The following is a 17,274-nucleotide window of genomic DNA, read 5'->3' as shown; positions in this document are numbered from 1 at the left end:
AGCCCCCCCCCCAAAAAAAAGGGGCTCCCTCCTGGGGCCGGCTGGGAGCAGGGCAGGGTGCCCCCCCCCCGGTTCTGCCCCCAAAAAGGAGCAGATGGGGGGGGGTGTGGGGGGGTATTGGGGGTCCGGGAGGCTGGGCACCCCCGCCTCAGCACCACAGCCTGTGTCGGGGACAGGACCCGCACGGACCGCCCCCCCCCCCCCCCCCAAACGCCCTGCCCCATCCAGCTGTGCCCCCCCCGGCCCCCCAGCACCGAGCTGTGCGGGCGGGGGCCAGGCCCTCAGTGGGGGGGCAACCGGGGGGTTCTGTTCGCCGGCGCCCGCTCGCAGTCCGACCCTGCTGGTGGGGGGGGGGAGGGGGGGGGAACGCGGGATGAGAGCCTGGCAGCACCCCCAGACCCGTGGGGGTGTGGGACGAGGACTGGGGGGGGGGGGGGGCGTCAGGGCTCACCGTTGCTGGAGCCCCCCCCCAGGCGCTGGCCATGGCAGGGGCTGCTCAGCGTCGGCTGCCCGGGGCCCTCCTGGCTGGTTCCCAGCTGCAGCTTCCTCATGTGCCTCACCACGGCCGTGGCGTTGAAGGCTTGCTGCCGACCGCATGGCGTCCGTCACCGCGCCCCGGCACCGCTGTGTGCAGCCCCCCCCGGACCCCCCCCCCCAGAACCACCCCCCGGCCCGCGCTCACCTTCCACTTGCTCTTAGCAAAGTTCTTCTTGATCTGCTCGCTCACCGACTGGTGGATGTTCTTGTCCAGGGCCGTGTCCCCGGCGATCCTGGGGGGGGGGGGATCAGTGGGGGGGGCCAAAGCTTCGGGGGGGGGCAGCTCAGCCCGGGGAGTGAGCCTTGGGAGGAGACCCCCCCCCCCCCCCCCCCCCCGCCCCCAGCTCCTTACCAGGGGTGCTGTAGGGCTTGCTCGCACGTGAAGCGCTTTTTGGGGTCCTTCTCCATCAAGTGCCGGATGAAGTCTTTGGCTGGGGGGGGGCACAGAGAAGCTGTGAGCCCACCTCGTGTACCCCCCCCCCCGACCACTGTGCCTGGCCCCCCCCCGGCTCACCCGAGTCCGAGATGTCATCCCAGTAGGGCGAGTCGAACTCGTACTCGGCCCGCAGGATCTGCTCGAAGAGCTTGGCGTCGTTCTCGTCGTAGAACGGGGGGTACCCGCAGAGCCTGGGGGGGGCACAATATAGTGGGGGGGGGCCTCGGCAGCCCCGGGCAGCCTTGGGGGGGGGGGGGCGGGACTCACAGGATGTAGGCGATGACCCCGATGGACCAGCAATCCACTGCCTTGCTGTAGGGCTTCTGCGCCAGCACCTCGGGGGCTGGGGGAGAGAGAGGGGGTGGGGGGGGGGGTTCCCGGGGTGGGGGGGAGGTCCCCAAAACAGCACCACAGGGAGCCCCGCAGCCCCAGGGGGCTCACCCACGTAGCCGGGGGTCCCGCAGGCGGTGGACATGACGCTGCCGCAGCCCTCGATCTTGGAGAGCCCGAAGTCGCTGATCATGATCTTGGAGTCCTCCTCCAGGCTGTAGTACAGCAGGTTCTCAGGCTGCGGGAGGGGGCGGCAGGGACGGGTGACACCGGGGACGCTCCCCCCCCCCCACCGCCGCCGGCTCCGGTCCTGCTGTCCCCCCCCCCCCCACCCCCCCCTCTTTCTCTTTCCGCCGCCGCTCACCTTCAGGTCGCGGTGCACGATGCCCATGTCGTGCAGGTACCTGACGGCGTCCAGGATCTGCCGGATCAGGGCGCTGGCGTCGCGCTCGGTGTAGAAGCCCTTCTCCACGATGCGGTCGAAGAGCTCCCCCCCCGACACCCTGCGGGGCCGCGCGGTGCCGTCAGCCCTTCCCCTGTTGGGGGGGGCAGCCCCCCGGAACGCCCCCCCCCCCCCCCCCCCCCCCACGCCCCCGTCCCATCCCGGCACTCACAGCTGCATGATGAGGTAGAGGTGGCTGCTGCTCTCGTAGATGTCATCCAAGGCCACGATGTTGGGGTGCTTGATCCTGTTGGGGGGCGATGGGGGGGGGGGGGGTGAGAGGGGTCAGGACCTGCCCCCCCCCCCCAAAGCCTGCAGGCTGGCAGGGCAGGGAGCAGGCCAGGCCCTGCAGGGCACCGCGTGCCGGGCTATTTCGGGCATGCTGATAACGCCCTGCGGTGATGGGTGCCGGGGGGGTGGGGGGGGGGCAGCACGCGGGGTGTGTGTGTGTGTGTGTGTGTGTGTGTGTGCGTGCCCCCGTCCCACCACCACCATCCCTACCTGTGCAGGACGGCGATCTCGTTCTCCAGGCCGGCCTCCTTCCCCTCCAGCGCCTTCTTGGCGATGCACTTGATGGCCACCAGCTTCTGGGTCGCCTTCTCCTCCGCCAGGACCACCTCGGAAAAGGCCCCCCTGGTGCGGGAGGAGAGGGGTGAGCTGGGGGGGGGTGGGGGGGGGGGACGGAGTTTGGGGGGGGGGGGGGCTGCCGGAGCCGCCGCGCTGCCATTGCCATGGCGACAGGCAGAAAGTCCGGCTATTTATAGGAGAAAGGCGAGCGGCAGCCGCCCGCTGGGACGGCCGGGCCGTGGGATGCGGGGCCCGAGGGTGCCGGGGTGCTCGGGGCACCCCATAACCCCCACCCCCACCCCGCTGCTCGTCCCCTTCCCAAGGCTGGGAGGGGACAGCGGCCCCGGGGACAGCCCCACAGCGGGAGGACACCCCGGCCACACGCCCCCCCCCCCCCCCCCAGGGGGACCCAGGGTGCCGTGGAGGGCCCCAGAGGTGCCCAGGTGGGGCAGGTGGAGGGCAGGGCGCCGGCGCTGCGGGGCCCTAATCCCTTCTGTAATTAACCCGGTAATCCACCCTAAGAGCCTTACGGCACCCAGGCAGCGCCGGGTGCCACCGCGTGTGCCCCTCGGGGGACAGGGACCCGCCGGGGCGGCACCCTCGGCCGGGGGGGGCACGGTGTGGCACGGCACCACGGGGCGGGCAGCACCACGTCCCCCACGCGTCCCCCCCCCCAACCCCCCAGCCCGGCCCCACAGGTGCCATCCCGCGGCGGTGGCACCCGCCCCGTGCCAATATTTGAGCTGGCACGGTTCCACGCTGCCGCCCGGCCAGGGTTGGTGGCGGCGGTGCCGGCTCCGGTGCCAGCCTGCGACTCACGTGCCCAGGACCTCTCGGAAGTCGTAGATGCGACGGATGTCCTCGGTCCGCTTCTTCCAGCCGGGCCCGTCCCGTCCCAGCGGCATGGTGGCCTGGGCCTGCGGGGCGCGGCGGCGGCGGCGGGTGACACCGGGTGACACGCGGTGACACGGTGACACCGGGGCTGCGACCCCACGGGCTCGGCGACTCGGTGCTGGGACCCCACGGGACGTGGCACCGGGGTGTGACGGGTGTCAGGGCGCAGGGGACAGCGGCTGCCGGGGACGGTCCCCGCGCGCTCCCGGTCCCGCGTGGGCACCGCCGGGCTCCGCACCGGAGCCGCCCGGGGCGCGGCTGCTGCTCCCCGCGTGGGCTCGGGGCCCTGCCCACGCAGATCCCGCGTGGGAGGAGGACGGGGGGGGGGGGTCCCCACGCGCGGCCCCGCCGCCCCCGCCCCGCCGCGCCCCGCCCGCCCTTACCGACGGCCCCGGCCCCGGCCCCGGCCCCGCGCGGAGCGGAGCGGCGGCGGCGGCAGCTCCCGGCCCGGCGCGCCGGGCGGCCCTGACGTCACGGCAGGGGCGGGGCCAGTCCCGCCCCCGGCCAATGGGAGGCCGCGGGTGGGGCGCCCACGCGTGACCGCGGGCCGGGGGGGGGCGGCTGCGGGGACACGGGGGGGATACCCACGGGGGGACACCCTGCAGCGGGGACATCCCACGGGGAACGGGGGACACCCCACGGGGGACACACCCCACGGGGGATGGGGGACACCCCACGCCCCCCCCCCGGCCTGCCCCCCACCCACGCGTGTCCCCAGCCCCCCCCCACAGAAGCACACCACTCCTACCGGGCTCCTTTTATTGCCTGCGCGCGCAAACCTCAGGTACAGCCCGAGCCCGCCGCGCCCCCTCCCCAAATCCGCCCCCCTCCCCGGTGACGCTGCCACCCCGCGTGTCCCCACAGCCCCGTGGGCAGCTCCCACTCGTGTCCACGCAGAGCTGGGTGCTGCGGGAGGCAGCGTGGCCATAGGAGCTGCCACATCCGTCCCTCGGAGGCCAGGCACCCGAATAACCACGGGAGCAGAAGCCACCAGGGGGCTGTGTCCCCCCCCCCCCCCTCCCGGGGACGCTGCGTGGCCCCACTGGGTCCCCGCGTGTCACCTCCGTGCCCCGGCTCCGGCCCCACAGCCCGGTCCGGTGGCAGCAGGCAGCAGCTGAGCAGGGCACGGAGCAGGGCGCAGCCCCCCCAGCAGGACGTTGCGGCGCTGGGTGGCACGGTGCGGGCACACCCCCTCTGTCCCCAGCCCACGGGTGACAGCGAGGCGGAGCGTGGGCAGGCCGGGACCCCGCAGGGTCGGGACAGGGGCACCACCCCGTCCCCGCGGGCTCCGTGACAGTCTGCCGCCCGTGCGGGGTGCCGTGCCGAGCGCCCCCGCTAACCGTCCAGCAGCTTGAGGATGCTCTCGCGCTCCTTCAGCGTCTTCCAGGCCTGGTCCTTCTCCTTCTTGGTGGGGGTGCGCTTCTTCTGCCGGGCCGCCATGATCTTGCGGAAGGCGTCCATCACCTCGTTGTCGGCCATGCGGACGCGCTGCCGCAGCTCCTGCCGGTGCAGCTCCTCCTTGGCCAGCCTGGGGACACGGTTTTGGGGGGGGGGGGGGTGTCAGTCCCCGCCCGCTGCCGGCCCCCACGCGCCCGTCCCGGCCCTGCCCGCACTCACCGCAGCAGCTCGTGCTTCTTGGCGCGGTTGTGGGCGCTCAGCGCCTTCAGCTCCGCCTGCCTCTTGCGCAGCTCGGCCAGGACCTCGTCCTCCGAGTCCTCGGCGGGCCGGTCCTCCGACTCGAGCAGGCCCTGCGCCACCAGCTCCTCCTTGATCCGCCCCTCCAGGGACTTGGTGTGCGGGACGCTGCGAGGGGCAGAGCGCGGGCGCTGAGCGCGGGCACGGCCACGGTGCGCCGGTACCCGCGTTCCGTCCGCTTCGGGCTGCAGAAGCCCCGCGCCCGGCTCCGCGGCCACCGAAGCGCTCACCTGAAGGGCTTGTTCTGGCTGCGGGGAGAAGTGCCGGCGCCGTCAGCTCCCGAGTCCTTGCCGGCCATCTCGGGGATGGGGGAGTCCTCCACGGGGGAAATGATGTTCTCCTGGGGAGCGGGGCGCAAGGAGAGGGAAGGGTCACAGCTCGCCCAGCCCCGGCCGCGCCGCCCCGCGGGGCCACCGCGCAGCCCCGAGCCCCCTCACCTCCACCAGGGCCTGCAGGAGACGCTGCGTCAGGGGCCCGAAGGGACACCCGTCCTCGGGCTGCTCGTGCTGGGCCTCCGACTTCTTCAGCAGGGCATCGACGTCTGCGAGGGGGAAAACAATAAGCAGCGGCAGGGCAGAGGCAGCTCTGGCTCCGCAGAAGCTGGGTGCCGGCCCCCCCAGTCTCTCCCCACAGCCCCCAGCCCGTTGTGCCAGGTGGGGACAAAGGCACCTTTGGTGTCCAGCTCGGTGAGCGGCCCCAGGACGCCCTTCTTCTTGTCGGCAGCGGCTGCAGCCCGGGCCCCGTCCTTCTGCTCCTCCAGCAGGTCCTCCTGTGCCCAGCGCTGCGAGTAGTGCTTCCCCAGGGGAGGGATCTGCGGGGACGGGGGGGGGGGGGCCACGCTCAGCACGGGGCTCGCGGCCCCTCCGGCCGCTGGGGAGCAGGGGCTGAGGGGCTGGTGAGGATGAGGAGGGGTTCCTCGTGCGCTGCGGGACTGCACGGCCTGGCCAAGAGCCGGGGGCGAACAGGGAGGGGGGACAGGAGAGTGGATGAGGGATGGATGGAGCCGGGGGGGGGCCCTGGAGCTCCTCACCTTGTAATGCTCAGCCTCGTCCTCGGGCGGCTTGAGCAGCTCCTCCAGGACTCTGACTTCCTCGTTGGTGAGGTCGGCGCAGTACGGCTCCACCGAGGCCCAGAACCTGCGAGGACGGAGGGGACGGGCGGTGAGGGACGGCTGCGGGGACACCGCGGCACCTGGCTCCCAGCCCGCCCCCCCAGGGGGGTTCTCCCCCCGCGGGAGGAGGGCAGCTCTCCGGCCGGGCGCCGCAGGGAAGGAAGCGGGGATCCCGGCGCTGCCCCGCTCCCCCTGCACCTGTTTGGGGCGTCGTTTTTGGGAATGCGGGGCGCTTCGATGGGGTCGTCCTGGAACTCGTATTCCTGGATCTTGGGCTGCAGGTTCTTGGATTTGGGCCGCCCGGGGCCGGGCCCCGTGCCGTGCCCCCCTTTCCCCTCCAGCTTCTGCTTCTTGGGCTTCCCGTGCTTGACGGAGGGCCCCACATCGTGCTCCTTGCTCAGCTTCAGGAACCGCCGGTCGCCCTTCTTGTCCTGCCAGTCCGTCAGGATCTGGAAAAGAGAGCGACCCCCAGCCCCCAGCCCCCCCCGTCAGGGCACCGCGTGCGGGGGGCCGCGGGGGGCACGGGGACCTCGGGGCCACCCTGCACCTGCGTCTCGGCCTCCAGGACGCGGAGGCGGCGGCTGGCGGAGGAGAGCAGCGTCTCCAGCTCCAGCTGCAGCGTGTCCAGCTCCTCGATGCCGATGCCGTCGTCCTCGGAGCGGGCCAGCACGGCCGTGTAGCGCGGGCACACCTTCACGTGGTCCACTGACTTGAAGTCGTGGAACTGCAGCGGGCAGTCCTTCAGCTCGCTCATGGCGGCGGCGGCGGCACCGGGGGGGTGGGGGGGGGTGGGGGTACCGGGGGGATACCGGTAGCACTGAGGGAAGCGCCGGGGGGGACGACCGGGGAGCTCCGGGGGGGATAACGGGAAGGCGCCGGGAGGGACCGGGGAGGACCTGAGGTGCACCGGGAAGGAACGAGGGGTACCGGGGGGGACACGGGGAGGGAACTGTACCGGGGGGGTACAGGGAGGGAATGGGGGGCACCGGGAGGCACCGGGGTCGTCAGAGGGATACCGGCAGGCACCGGGGGGAACCGTCGGGCACCGGGGGGATAACGGGAAGGCACGGGGAGGGAGCCGGGGGGGGCCCGGAGGTGCACCGGGAGGGATCGACGGGTACCGGGGGGGCACCGGGGGTCGTCGGGGGTGCACCGGGAGGCACCGGGGGTCGTCGGAGGGGTACCGGGAGGCGCCGTGAGGCACCGGGGAGGCACCGGAGGACGCGGAGGCGGTACCGGGAAGCACCGGGAGGGTGCCGGGGGATCACCGGAGGGTACCGGGGGGGTCACCGGCGAATCGGAAAGAACCGGAGGGAAGGGATGGGGGCGGGGGGGAGGGGGCTCTGTGGCACCGTGGGGCGGGCACCGGGGGCTCCGGGGCGCCGCGGGGAGGCCGGGGAGGGGCAGGCCCGGGGCGCGGGCGGGCGGCGGCGGCGGCGCCGCGGGGGCCGGGCCAGGCCTAGGCCGCTCGCCCCCTTCCGGCCCCCGTCGGCCGCCCCGCCCCGCCCCGCCGCGCCCCGCCCCCCGCTCCCCATTGGCCAGGCCGCGCCCAGCGCCCGCCGCCCATTGGCCAGGCCCGCGCGCTGTCTGCCTGCCCTAATATGGAAGCGCTGACAGGAGCGTACCAAGCGCCGCGGGGAGGGGGGGGGGGACGGGGGAGGACGAGCCGCCTTCATGGGCTGCTGCCGCCGCGTTCCCCGATATCCCCGCCGGGATCCCTCTGAAAGCTCTGATATGCCCGGGGCTATAAGGTAGGGCCCTTTGGCCGGTGACTGCGCTCTGGGCGGGGAGCGGGATCCTCCCGCCTCCCCCCTCCCTCCGCAGTGGGAGCTCCCGCGCATCCCGGAAGAGGAGAGCGGCCACTTCCGCCTCCCGGGAGCGGAGCGGAACCGAGCGGAGCGGAGCTGCCACCATGGTGCGGCGGGGCCGGGCCGGGCCGGGCCGGGCGGCGGGACCGGGGGCTGGGACCGGGGATGGGCTGACGGGGCTGGGACCCGGGACCGGGACCGACCGGATCGGACCGGGGCTGGGAGCGGGACCGGGGAGGCCGCGGCGGGGCTGGTGACCGGGACCGGGATCCGGGATCGGGATCGGGGTCAGGCCGGGGCCGGGGCCGGGGCCTGGGCCTGGGCCTGGCCGGGGCCTGGGCCCGGGACCGGGACCGGGCCCGGGACCGGGACGGGGGGTGGCGGTGGCAGTGCTGATGGTGCTGATGCCGGTTCCGGTTCCGGTGCCCGCCGTTGCCGTTCCCCGCAGACCGCCACGCTGCGCCCCTACCTGAACGCGGTGCGTGCCACGCTGCAGGCCGCGCTGTGCCTGGAGAACTTCTCCTCGCAGGTGGTGGAGCGCCACAACAAGCCCGAGGTGGAGGTCAGGTACGGCAGCGCCTCCCCCCCCGCCCCGCGCCCCCGGCACCGGGCACGTCGCCGCCCCCTGCCCTAAGCGCCCTTCGCCTCCCGCAGGAGCAGCAAGGAGCTCCTGCTGCAGCCCGTCATCATCAGCAGGAACGAGAAGGAGAAGGTGCTCATCGAGGGCTCCATCAACTCCGTGCGCGTCAGCATCGCCGTCAAGCAGGTGCGCAGGGGGGCGGCGGGCCGGCGGCTCGGCTCAGCGCTGCGGAGCCTCCTCGCTTCACGTCCCTTTGTTCTCTGCAGGCTGACGAAATCGAGAAGATTTTGTGCCACAAGTTCATGCGCTTCATGATGATGAGGGCCGAGAACTTCTTCATCCTGCGCAGGAAGCCCGTGGAGGTGATGTGGTGGCGGTGGGGGGGGGGGGGGGGGCTTCCAGCGCAGGGCTGGGACGTGGGGGCGCCCGCCGGGTGCTCACCCCGCTCCTTCCGTCCGCAGGGCTACGACATCAGCTTCCTGATCACCAACTTCCACACGGAGCAGATGTACAAGCACAAGCTGGTGGACTTCGTGATCCACTTCATGGAGGAGATCGACAAGGAGATCAGCGAGATGAAGCTCTCCGTCAACGCCAGGGCCCGCATCGTGGCGGAGGAGTTCCTCAAAAACGTGAGGCTCTGACGCGGGGCCCTCGTCCTGGCGGGGGGGGCGCAGCCCTCGCTGCCGGGATCTGGGCTGTTGGGGGGGGGGGGGGGGGTGGCGTGGCAGCGTTTTGGGGCGATTTATCCCCTTTTTGAGGACGGGGGGGGGCAGCTGACGAACGTGCGCCTCCTCTCCCCTCGCAGTTCTAGGCCGTGCCGCCGACTCCGTGGCTTCCCGGCGCCTGTGCAGAGCCCCGCGGCCGGGGCCGCCCGTTCCGGCGGAGGAGAGCCGAGCCCCGCGGCCCCGATCCGAGGGGGGGGCACTGGCTGCGTCCCCCCCCCCCCCCCGCTCCTCGCTGGCCGGGGCGGTGCCGCGGCGGGGGCCGACCCGGGCTTGTGCGTGCGTGGGGCCGGGCGGCCCCGCTCCCCCTGTCCTGTCGCGTTGTGTTTTTTAAAGGGTCACTTGCTGTACCCGCGGCTCCTGCGGTCTTTTCTGGGGGTGTGTGAGGGGGGATTAAAGGAGGGGGGGGGCACGGGGCGGGGCCTCAGGAAGAAGGGGGAGGGGCTATGGAAGGGGGAGGGGCCGAGGGGTGGCACCATGGCAATGGTAAACAACGGGGGTGACCCCGGCGGTGCGGGCAGGACCGGGGTGGGTGTTGGGGGGAGGATGGGGGCACCAAGGGGTTTTGGGGTGGGGGGGCACTTGGGGAGGGTTTGGAGGGGGCTGCGTCCTGCTCTGGAGCCCCCCCGCTCACCCAGCGGGGTTTGGGCACTGGGGGGTTCCCAGTTCTCGGGGGGGGAGCAGAGCCGCCAGCAGCTTCCCTCGCCCCCCCCCCAGGCCACCGTGGGGTGCCCCACGCCTCGCCCACACGGGAGCAGTGACGGAGAGGGGGGGTGCCGAGGGGCTGGCGCGTCCCGGGTGCCCCCCAGCCGGGGTACGTGGCAGCGGGGCGTCCCGGGGGCCACGCGTGGCCGGGCCGCCGCCATGAGGATCGAGAGGTCGGGGGAAGCCACGGCGGGGCCGCCCGGCTCGGCCCGGTGCGGGCAGGCAGGTGGGTGCCTGCTCCCTGCCCGGCGGGGACGGGGTGGGGGGGGGGACGCGGGGGTGTCCCCCGCCCTTTTGGGGCTCAGCCGTCCCCGCAGGGCACGGGGCACCCGTGGGGCAGCGCGGCTGCGGCCGCCCCCAGCTCAACCCCGAGCGGCTGAAGCAGGTCAGGCTCCACGTGGAGAGGGCCATCAAGGTGAGGGCCTGCTCCTGCCCCCCCCCCCAAATATCACCCACCCGAGGGCCGAGCTCCCTCGGGGCGAGCAGCGCGCTCAGCCCTCGCGTCCCCCCCCCTCCCAGGACAAGAAGATCTTCGCGCTGCAGGGCCCCTACCCCGTGATCCGCCGCCTGCTGCGGGCGCGGGGCTGGGTGGAGAAGAAGGAGCGGGGCGCGGGCAGGGCGGGCGGCCCCCGGCAGCAGGAGGGAGGTGGCGGCAGCGAGGCCGCGCAGGGCGCCGCGACCCACCGTGGGGTGCAGGCGAGCCCCGAGTCCTCGTGCTCCTCGTGGCTGCCTGGCGAGGAGGAGGAAGAGGAGGAGGAGGAGGAAGAGGAGGAGGAGGAAGAGGAGGAGGAGGAGGAGGACCCCGAAGGCATCCACGACCTCATGGTTAGCCACGGGGCCGGGCTGCGGCCCCGGCGCCTGCTCGGGGTGGGACCTTTATCCCTAACGCCCTCACGGAGATGGGGCAGCGAGGACGTGGGGCAGGGGGCTCCCGCCTCACCTGGCCCCTCTGTGCCCCCCCCCCACCCCCCAGTCCCGCCTGGTGCGGGACCAGGTGCCCTACTTCATCTGGACCACCCGCTGCAGCGCCCTGCGGGGCCGCCTCCTGCAGCCCGACCAGGCGGTGAACCACTACGCCCGGGTGGGCTCCTTCACCACCAAGGTGCGGCCGCGGGGCCCCCGCCTCGGGGTGGGGGGGTGGTGGTGAAAGGGGGCCACGGGGTGCGCGGTGAGGGGGGGGGGGGGCTGCCACCCTTCTCTACGCAGGAGGGGCTGTGCCTCACCCTGCGGAACCTGCCCTGGTTCGACCAAGCCGACCCCGACGCCTTCTTCCCCCGCTGCTACCGGCTGGGCGCCGCGGACGAGCGCCAGGCCTTCATCGGTGAGCCCGGGGCTGGCTCAGCACCCCGGGGCTGGCTCAGCACCCCGCTGCTGTCCCCGCGTCCCCCCCCCCCTCCCCGCCTCGTGCCCCCCGCGCAGCACCCGGCTGGGCCATGCCTCCCCTCCCGCAGAGGATTTCCGCCTCACCGCCGCGCGCAGCCTGCTCAAAGTGGCCCTGCAAAGGGCTCAGGACGCGCACGCGGGGCCGGATCCGTCCCCAAACTCCGCCGAGGCACCAGGTGACGCTGGGGGGGGGGGGGGGGGGGGGAGGGCTCCCGTTCCCGACCCGACACCCCCGTCCCCACGCACCGAGGGTCCCTCGGAGGGGCGCAGCACCCCGTCCCTCACCCTGCGCCCCGCTCCCGCAGAGGGCCCGGGTGCCCAGCTGGTGGAGGAGGCGCTGCGGGTGTGCGGGCAGCACCTGGGCAGCCTCACCCACCGGGACATCGACGGCGACCCCCGGCCCCCCGGCGCCACGGATGCCGGCTGGGACGGCTTCCTGCGGGGCTGCTACCGCGTGGTGCAGTGAGTGCCGGGGTCGGGGACACCTCGGGGACACGGCTCGCACGCAGCAGGATCGGTGCTGAGCCCCCCCGGGCCGTGCCCCCCGCAGCGAGGGGGCCGTGCCGCGGCTGAGCGCGGCGCAGCGGGAGCAGGGCCGGATCCTGCTGCAGCGCCTGGCGGGGCGGCTGCCCCAGCTGCGCATGGAGGGCGACCGCAACGTCTGGATCCTCAAACCGGGAGCCGCGTCCCGGGGGAGAGGTAGCGGGGTGGGGGGGGAGACGTGGATGGGAAGAGGTGTGTGGGGGGGGGGGGGTTCCCCACGTGCCACGGGGGGGGCCCCCACACGCCGCCGTGCCCCCAGGCATCACGTGCGCGGCGCGCCTGGACGAGGTGCTGCGGCTGGCGGGCCAGGCGGCGCGGGAGGGCCGCTGGGTGGTGCAGAAATACGTGGAGCGCCCGCTGCTCGTCTTCGGCACCAAGTTCGACGTCCGCCAGTGGTTCCTGGTGACCGACTGGAACCCGCTCACCGTCTGGTTCTACCGCCGCAGCTACCTGCGCTTCTGCTCCCGGCCCTTCTCCCTGCGGCGCCTGGACGCGTGAGCGCCGCTCCCCGCGCCCTCCTCCCGCCACGCTCGCCCCGCGCTCACCGCCTGCTCTCTCCCCAGCGCCGGCCACCTCTGCAACCAAGCCGTGCAGCGGCGCTGCGGGCCCGGGGGGGCCCGGCACCCCCGGCTGCCCCCCGACAACACGTGGTCGTGCCGGCAGCTGCAGGCGTACCTGGCGCAGCGCGGGCAGGCGGGCGCCTGGAGCGAGGTGATGGTGCCGGGCATGAAGGCGGCGGTGGTGCGGGCGGTGCGCTGCTCGCAGGGGCTGGTGCGGGGCCGCAAGGGCAGCTTCGAGCTCTACGGGGCCGATTTTGTTTTCGGGGAGGATTTCCGCCCTTGGCTGCTGGAGATCAACGCCAGCCCCACCATGGCCGGCAGCACGGCGGTGACGGGGCGGCTGTGCGCCGGGGTGCAGCGGGACACGCTGCGCGTCGTCATCGACCGCAGGGACGACCCCGGCTGCTCCACGGGGGCCTTCGAGCTCATCTACAAGCAGGTGAGGAGGTGGGGGGGGGGGGGGGACGGACGCCGGGGGGGGGGTCAGGCACGGCTCCAGGACTGAGCCCTGTGCTCTGTGCCCCCCTCCCGGCTAGGCGGCCGTGCCCACCCCTCGCTACGTGGGGCTGAAGCTGGCGGTGGAGGGCTGCTCGCTCCGGAGACCCCGCCGCGCTCCCAAGCCCCCCGGCACCACGGCGAGCACCCGTGAGCCCCCGGGGAAGCCGTGGAGCCCCTCGTGCCCCCCCCTGCAGCCCCCATCCTGCTCCCCTGCAGCAGGGGGGGAGCAGGATGGGGCCGGTGCCCACCCGGGGGCTGCGGGGGCCCGGGGGGTGTCGCAGCTCGGGCACCGGCGCAGCCAGCCCTCGGTGGCTCTGCCCCTGCTCGGTGGCCGTCCCGGTGCCACCGTCCCCATCCTGCCCCCCCGGGGAGCCCCCCCCAGCCGCCAGGGCCGGGCTCGCCTCAGCCCCCTGCCCCTGCCGCGGGCAGCTCAGCACCACGGCGGGGAGAAGGCACGGGGGGGCTCCGGGGGGGGCGAAGAGGAGCCGTGATGCACCCAGCTGGCCCCCCCCGGGTCTACCCCAGCGGCTCCAAGTGGGAAAATAGGGCTGTGAGAGGAGCCAGGCTCTGCGCCTTTGTTGGGGGGAGGATGGGCCGGGGGGGGGGGGGTTGGACACCGGCTGCCAGCCCCCCCCCCCCGTGGCCCAGATCTGCGGGGCTGCGGCAGGAACCGGGGCCGCCGGCACCATAGCAGGGCTGGGAACCAGGTCATGGGGGGGGGGGGGAGGGCAAAGGGGGGCCCTGCGGTCACCGGGGGTGACTCAACCCTGGGGGGGCAGCGGGAAGCACACAGGGAGCGCCCCCCCCCCATGGATAACAGGGAGGAAAAAAACACACCAGGCTGCTCGGGGGCACACGGATTTATTGGGGAGGGAGAAAGGGGGGCTGCGTGTGGCCCCCCCCCCCCCCCCCCCCCGAGGGGCTGTGCTAGGCGGGGGGGGGCAGCCCCAGCAGCCGCAGGGTGCGCAGGAAGTGGGGGGGGCGGGGGGGAGCGCAGCGGGGCGCGGGGCAGGGCCAGCCCCTGCAGGTGGAGGTGCAGGGGCAGGCGGGGGGGGCAGCGGGGGGGCAGCCGCAGGCGGCGCAGCAGCTCCGCGTCCAGCACCTGCGGGGGGGGGGGGGGGGGGGGGTTTTTTTTTGGAGTGAGCAGGGGGGGGGAGGGTCACTGGCATGGGACAGCACAAAACTGCCCCCCCCCCCCCCCCCCCCCCAAAGTAAAATCGCGGTCGTTTACCTGCGTGCGGGGCGCGGGGGCGTCCGGGGGGGGCAGCAGGAAGGGCTCCCCCAGCACCCTGCCCACGCGGGCTCCGTGCTCGTGGTCGCCCAGCGCCGGGCACAGCAGCAGGGCCAGGTGCACCCGCAGCTGCCCGGGGAAGGCTGCGAAAGTTTGGGGGGGGGGGGAGCCACACACACACACACACGGTTTGACGTCGGGGGGGGGGTCCGGGGGGGGGTGTCCCGGGGCGGGGCTGGGGGGCACTCACCCGTCCGGGGCTGCAGCTGGAGCAGGGCGCAGCCCCCCGCCGCCCCCAGCAGCCGGTAGCGCGTCAGGGTGCTCCTCACCTCCCCGCGGGACACGCTGCGGCGCCCCGGGCACGGCACCGGCACCACCTGCGGCGGCACGGCCTCAGCACCGGCCCCGTGCGCCCCCCCGGTCCCCACAACCCCCCCCCCCATCGCCCCCTTACCACAGCCCCGGCCCCGTGCTGCCGCCGGCACAGCCCCACGCGGATCTCGCCCTCCGCCTCCGCCGGGACCCCCACGGTGACAGCGCTGCGGGGACAGGGGTGAGGGGGGGGCCTGCCTCGTGGGGGGGGGGGGGGGTCACACGGAGGGGGGGGGGGGACACACACACACGGGGGGGGGCGGCACCCACCAGTACGTGGCCGGGAAGCGGCCCCGGCGCCGCTCGTCGCTGAAGAAGCGCTGCAGCTGCTCCGTGGCGCGGCGGCAGCCGGACAGGAGGACGAGGCCGGAGCTGTCCCTGCGGGAGGGGACCCTGAGACCCCCCCTCCCCCAAAAAAAAAAAAACCCCCCCCCCCCCCCCCCCCCCCCCCCCCCCGCGTGTGTGTCCCCCCCAAATACCTGGGGGGCGCCTTCACCACGTGCAGCTCAGCGGGGAGGCCCAGGCGGCGGCGCAGCGCCGGCAGCAGCGCGGCCAGGCTCAGCTCCCCGGGGTGCCCTGGGGGGCGCGGGGGGGTCAGCGGCGGCTGTGCCCCCCCCCCCCGTGACCCCCCCCTCCATACCGTGCCCCCCCAGCCCCCACTCACCCAGCACAGGCAGGCCGGGCGGCTTGTTCAGCGCCAGCAGGGCTCCTGCAGGACGAGGCGGGAGGTCACAGGGAGCCCCCTAACACATGGGCTCCCCCCCACGCCCACTCGTGACCCCCCCCCCCCCACCCACTCGTGACCCCCCCCCCCCCGGTACCTTCCCGGTGCAGCACCGACGCCTCCAGCAGCCCCAGCACCTCCTCGGGGCTCGGCGTTCGCCCCTGCCTGCGGGGGGAGCGGGATGGGGACACGGCAGGACCCCCCCCCCCCCCCCCCCGCACCCCACGGGCGATCGAGCACAGCCCCACGGCCGCCCCACGCGTGTCCCAAACCTGACCCCACAGCCCCCTGCACCCACGCGGGACCCCCCCCCCAGCCCCACGCGCGTGCCCCCAACCCTGACCCCACGCCCCCTCCGCACCCACACCCACACCCGGGACCCCGCACAGCCCCTGCACCCCCCACGCGCGTCCCCGCCCCCCCCCCCACGCGCGTCCCCCCCCCCACGCGTGTCACCCCCCAGCCCCTCCGGTGCCCCCTCCCAGCCCCCCCCACGCGCGCCTCCCGCCCCCGCAGCCCCGCGCGCGCTCGGCCCCGCCCCCCCCCCCCCCACGCGCTTCCCCCCACGCGCGCCCCCGCTGACCCCACGGCGCGCGCCCCCTGCCCCACGCGCGCCAGCGCGCGCGCGGCCCCTCCGCCGCCCCCCGCCATGGGCGCAACTGCGCCTGCGCGGCGGCGGGGAGCGGGGTGAGCCCCTCCCCTCGCACAGAGGCCATAGAGACGGGGCCTCCGGGCGTACAGAGCGGCCGCCGGCCTGCGGGCAGAAGCAGGGGGAGAGACCATAGAGAGGCGGAAGGGCGGGCAGAGCGTCGCCGCCCGGTAGCAGGTGGGGTGCGGCGGGCGGGGGGGCTGCGGGAGGGGAGGGGGGCACGGGGAAGGCACCGGCGGGGGCACCGGGGAGGGGGGCACGGGGGTGGCCTGGGGGGTGTCTGGAGCTGTTCAAGGGGTGGTCCTGGGGGTTCCCGGGGGGGGTCTCGGAGGGCCCGGGGGTGTCCTGGGGGGGGGGCCTGGAGGGTCCCGGGGGGGTCCCGGGGGTCCCCTCACGCTGTCAGCCCTTAGCCCGCCCTCGCCATGGCCTCCCGCGGGGGTCCCCGCGCCACCGGCACCGACGGCAGCGACTTCCAGCACCGGGAGCGCGTGGCCTCGCACTACCAGATGAGGTGGGTGTCGTGTGTGTGTCCCCCCCCCCCCCCCCGGGGGCCGTGCGTGCCCCCCCCGGGGGCCGTGCGTGTCCCCCCCCCGGTCACTGACAGCCTTCCCCCCCCCGCAGCGTGGCCCTCAAGTCGGAGATCAAGCGGCTGATCTACGTGCACGTGGGGCTGTGGCTGCTGCTGCTGGCGCAGATGTGCGTGGGGCACCTCAAGCTGCTGCCCCACGACCGGGTGGCCATGCCGTACCAGTGGGAGTACCCGTACCTGCTCAGCATCCTGCCCTCCCTCCTGGGCCTCCTCTCCTTCCCCCGCAACAACATCAGCTACCTGGTGCTGTCCATGATCAGCACCGGGCTCTTCTCGGTGGCTCCCCTCATCTACGGGGCCATGGAGATGTTCCCCATGGCGCAGCAGCTGTACCGGCACGGCAAGGCTTACCGCTTCATCTTCGGCTTCTCCGCCGTCTCCGTCATGTACCTGGTGGTGGTGGTGGCGGCCCAGGTGCACGGCTGGCAGCTCTACTACAGCAAGAGGCTGCTGGACTCGTGGTTCACCAGCACGCAGGAGAAGAAGAAGAAGTGAGCGGGGACGAGCGGACGCCCGCACCGCTCCCTGCCCCGCGGCTGGAGCGTTTCGGGGGCTCCGTGTCCGCCTCCCGCCGGCCTGGGGTGCCGCAGCGTGAACCCCACGGGTGGGGGCCCCTCGGCCACCCCCCGGGACCACCGTATGTGACCGAGCCGCAGCTGTGGGCTCACCTCCAGGGCACGGGGGCCCCGGTGCTGGCACGACCCCCGCGGGCGCGGCTGCCCCTTTCCCCCCGCGTGTCCCGGTACGGAAATAAAGCCCCCCCCCGTTGTCGCCACCCCCCCTCCCCGCCCGCCCTCGCTGCTTTCCCACGCGTGTCTGCGCCGCGCGGGGGCCGCCGCAGGAAGCGCGGCCGAAAGCAGGTCGCGGCGGCGCGCACCGGGCGGGGCTGCACGTG

At 74.6% G+C, this 17,274-nt stretch overlaps 6 protein-coding genes across 6 annotated transcripts; 3 read left to right on the top strand and 3 right to left on the bottom strand.

Moving 5' to 3' along the window:
• Positions 1 to 281: 281 nt before the first annotated feature.
• Positions 282 to 3,323, bottom strand: CAMK1 (calcium/calmodulin dependent protein kinase I). The gene is made up of 11 exons (XM_035546979.1): positions 3,132 to 3,323; positions 2,247 to 2,378; positions 1,918 to 1,992; positions 1,668 to 1,806; positions 1,415 to 1,541; positions 1,241 to 1,316; positions 1,052 to 1,164; positions 890 to 968; positions 683 to 770; positions 452 to 584; positions 282 to 337 (listed from the first exon to the last, which is right to left on the bottom strand). Exons 1-11 carry the CDS (start codon positions 3,215 to 3,217, stop codon positions 282 to 284), a joined length of 1,104 nt encoding a protein of 367 aa, XP_035402872.1. The 5' UTR covers positions 3,218 to 3,323.
• A 626-nt stretch (positions 3,324 to 3,949) lies between these two features.
• TADA3 (transcriptional adaptor 3) lies at positions 3,950 to 6,766 on the bottom strand. The gene is made up of 8 exons (XM_035546744.1): positions 6,560 to 6,766; positions 6,211 to 6,461; positions 5,932 to 6,037; positions 5,571 to 5,712; positions 5,339 to 5,442; positions 5,132 to 5,241; positions 4,824 to 5,009; positions 3,950 to 4,734 (listed from the first exon to the last, which is right to left on the bottom strand). Exons 1-8 carry the CDS (start codon positions 6,764 to 6,766, stop codon positions 4,542 to 4,544), a joined length of 1,299 nt encoding a protein of 432 aa, XP_035402637.1. The 3' UTR covers positions 3,950 to 4,541.
• A 998-nt stretch (positions 6,767 to 7,764) lies between these two features.
• On the top strand, positions 7,765 to 9,475 carry ARPC4 (actin related protein 2/3 complex subunit 4). The gene is made up of 6 exons (XM_035546723.2): positions 7,765 to 7,927; positions 8,269 to 8,387; positions 8,475 to 8,586; positions 8,667 to 8,762; positions 8,862 to 9,032; positions 9,209 to 9,475. The coding sequence occupies exons 1-6, from the start codon at positions 7,925 to 7,927 to the stop codon at positions 9,212 to 9,214; spliced, it is 507 nt and encodes a 168-aa protein (XP_035402616.1). The 5' UTR covers positions 7,765 to 7,924; the 3' UTR covers positions 9,215 to 9,475.
• A 514-nt stretch (positions 9,476 to 9,989) lies between these two features.
• Positions 9,990 to 13,368, top strand: TTLL3 (tubulin tyrosine ligase like 3). Its single transcript, XM_050712801.1, has 12 exons — positions 9,990 to 10,056; positions 10,148 to 10,245; positions 10,350 to 10,655; positions 10,804 to 10,932; positions 11,037 to 11,151; positions 11,282 to 11,395; positions 11,504 to 11,675; positions 11,764 to 11,912; positions 12,016 to 12,250; positions 12,320 to 12,755; positions 12,853 to 12,961; positions 13,340 to 13,368. The coding sequence occupies exons 1-12, from the start codon at positions 9,990 to 9,992 to the stop codon at positions 13,366 to 13,368; spliced, it is 1,959 nt and encodes a 652-aa protein (XP_050568758.1).
• Positions 13,369 to 13,741: 373 nt separating this feature from the next.
• On the bottom strand, positions 13,742 to 15,792 carry RPUSD3 (RNA pseudouridine synthase D3). Its single transcript, XM_035546981.1, is given in 10 exon segments — positions 13,742 to 13,795; positions 13,797 to 13,916; positions 14,046 to 14,188; positions 14,296 to 14,422; positions 14,500 to 14,584; positions 14,688 to 14,795; positions 14,897 to 14,993; positions 15,082 to 15,126; positions 15,239 to 15,306; positions 15,725 to 15,792. Coding segments are annotated over 10 exon segments (915 nt in total).
• A 38-nt stretch (positions 15,793 to 15,830) lies between these two features.
• On the top strand, positions 15,831 to 17,154 carry JAGN1 (jagunal homolog 1). Its single transcript, XM_035546745.2, has 3 exons — positions 15,831 to 15,967; positions 16,201 to 16,301; positions 16,412 to 17,154. The coding sequence occupies exons 2-3, from the start codon at positions 16,213 to 16,215 to the stop codon at positions 16,872 to 16,874; spliced, it is 552 nt and encodes a 183-aa protein (XP_035402638.1). The 5' UTR covers positions 15,831 to 15,967; positions 16,201 to 16,212; the 3' UTR covers positions 16,875 to 17,154.
• The last annotated feature ends 120 nt before the right edge of the window (positions 17,155 to 17,274 follow it).

This window comes from Cygnus atratus, chromosome 10, assembly GCF_013377495.2.
Source record: "Cygnus atratus isolate AKBS03 ecotype Queensland, Australia chromosome 10, CAtr_DNAZoo_HiC_assembly, whole genome shotgun sequence".
NCBI lineage: Eukaryota > Metazoa > Chordata > Aves > Anseriformes > Anatidae > Cygnus > Cygnus atratus.
The sequence above is the reverse complement of the archived record's forward strand: the minus strand, read 5'-3'. Positions and strand labels throughout refer to the sequence as shown.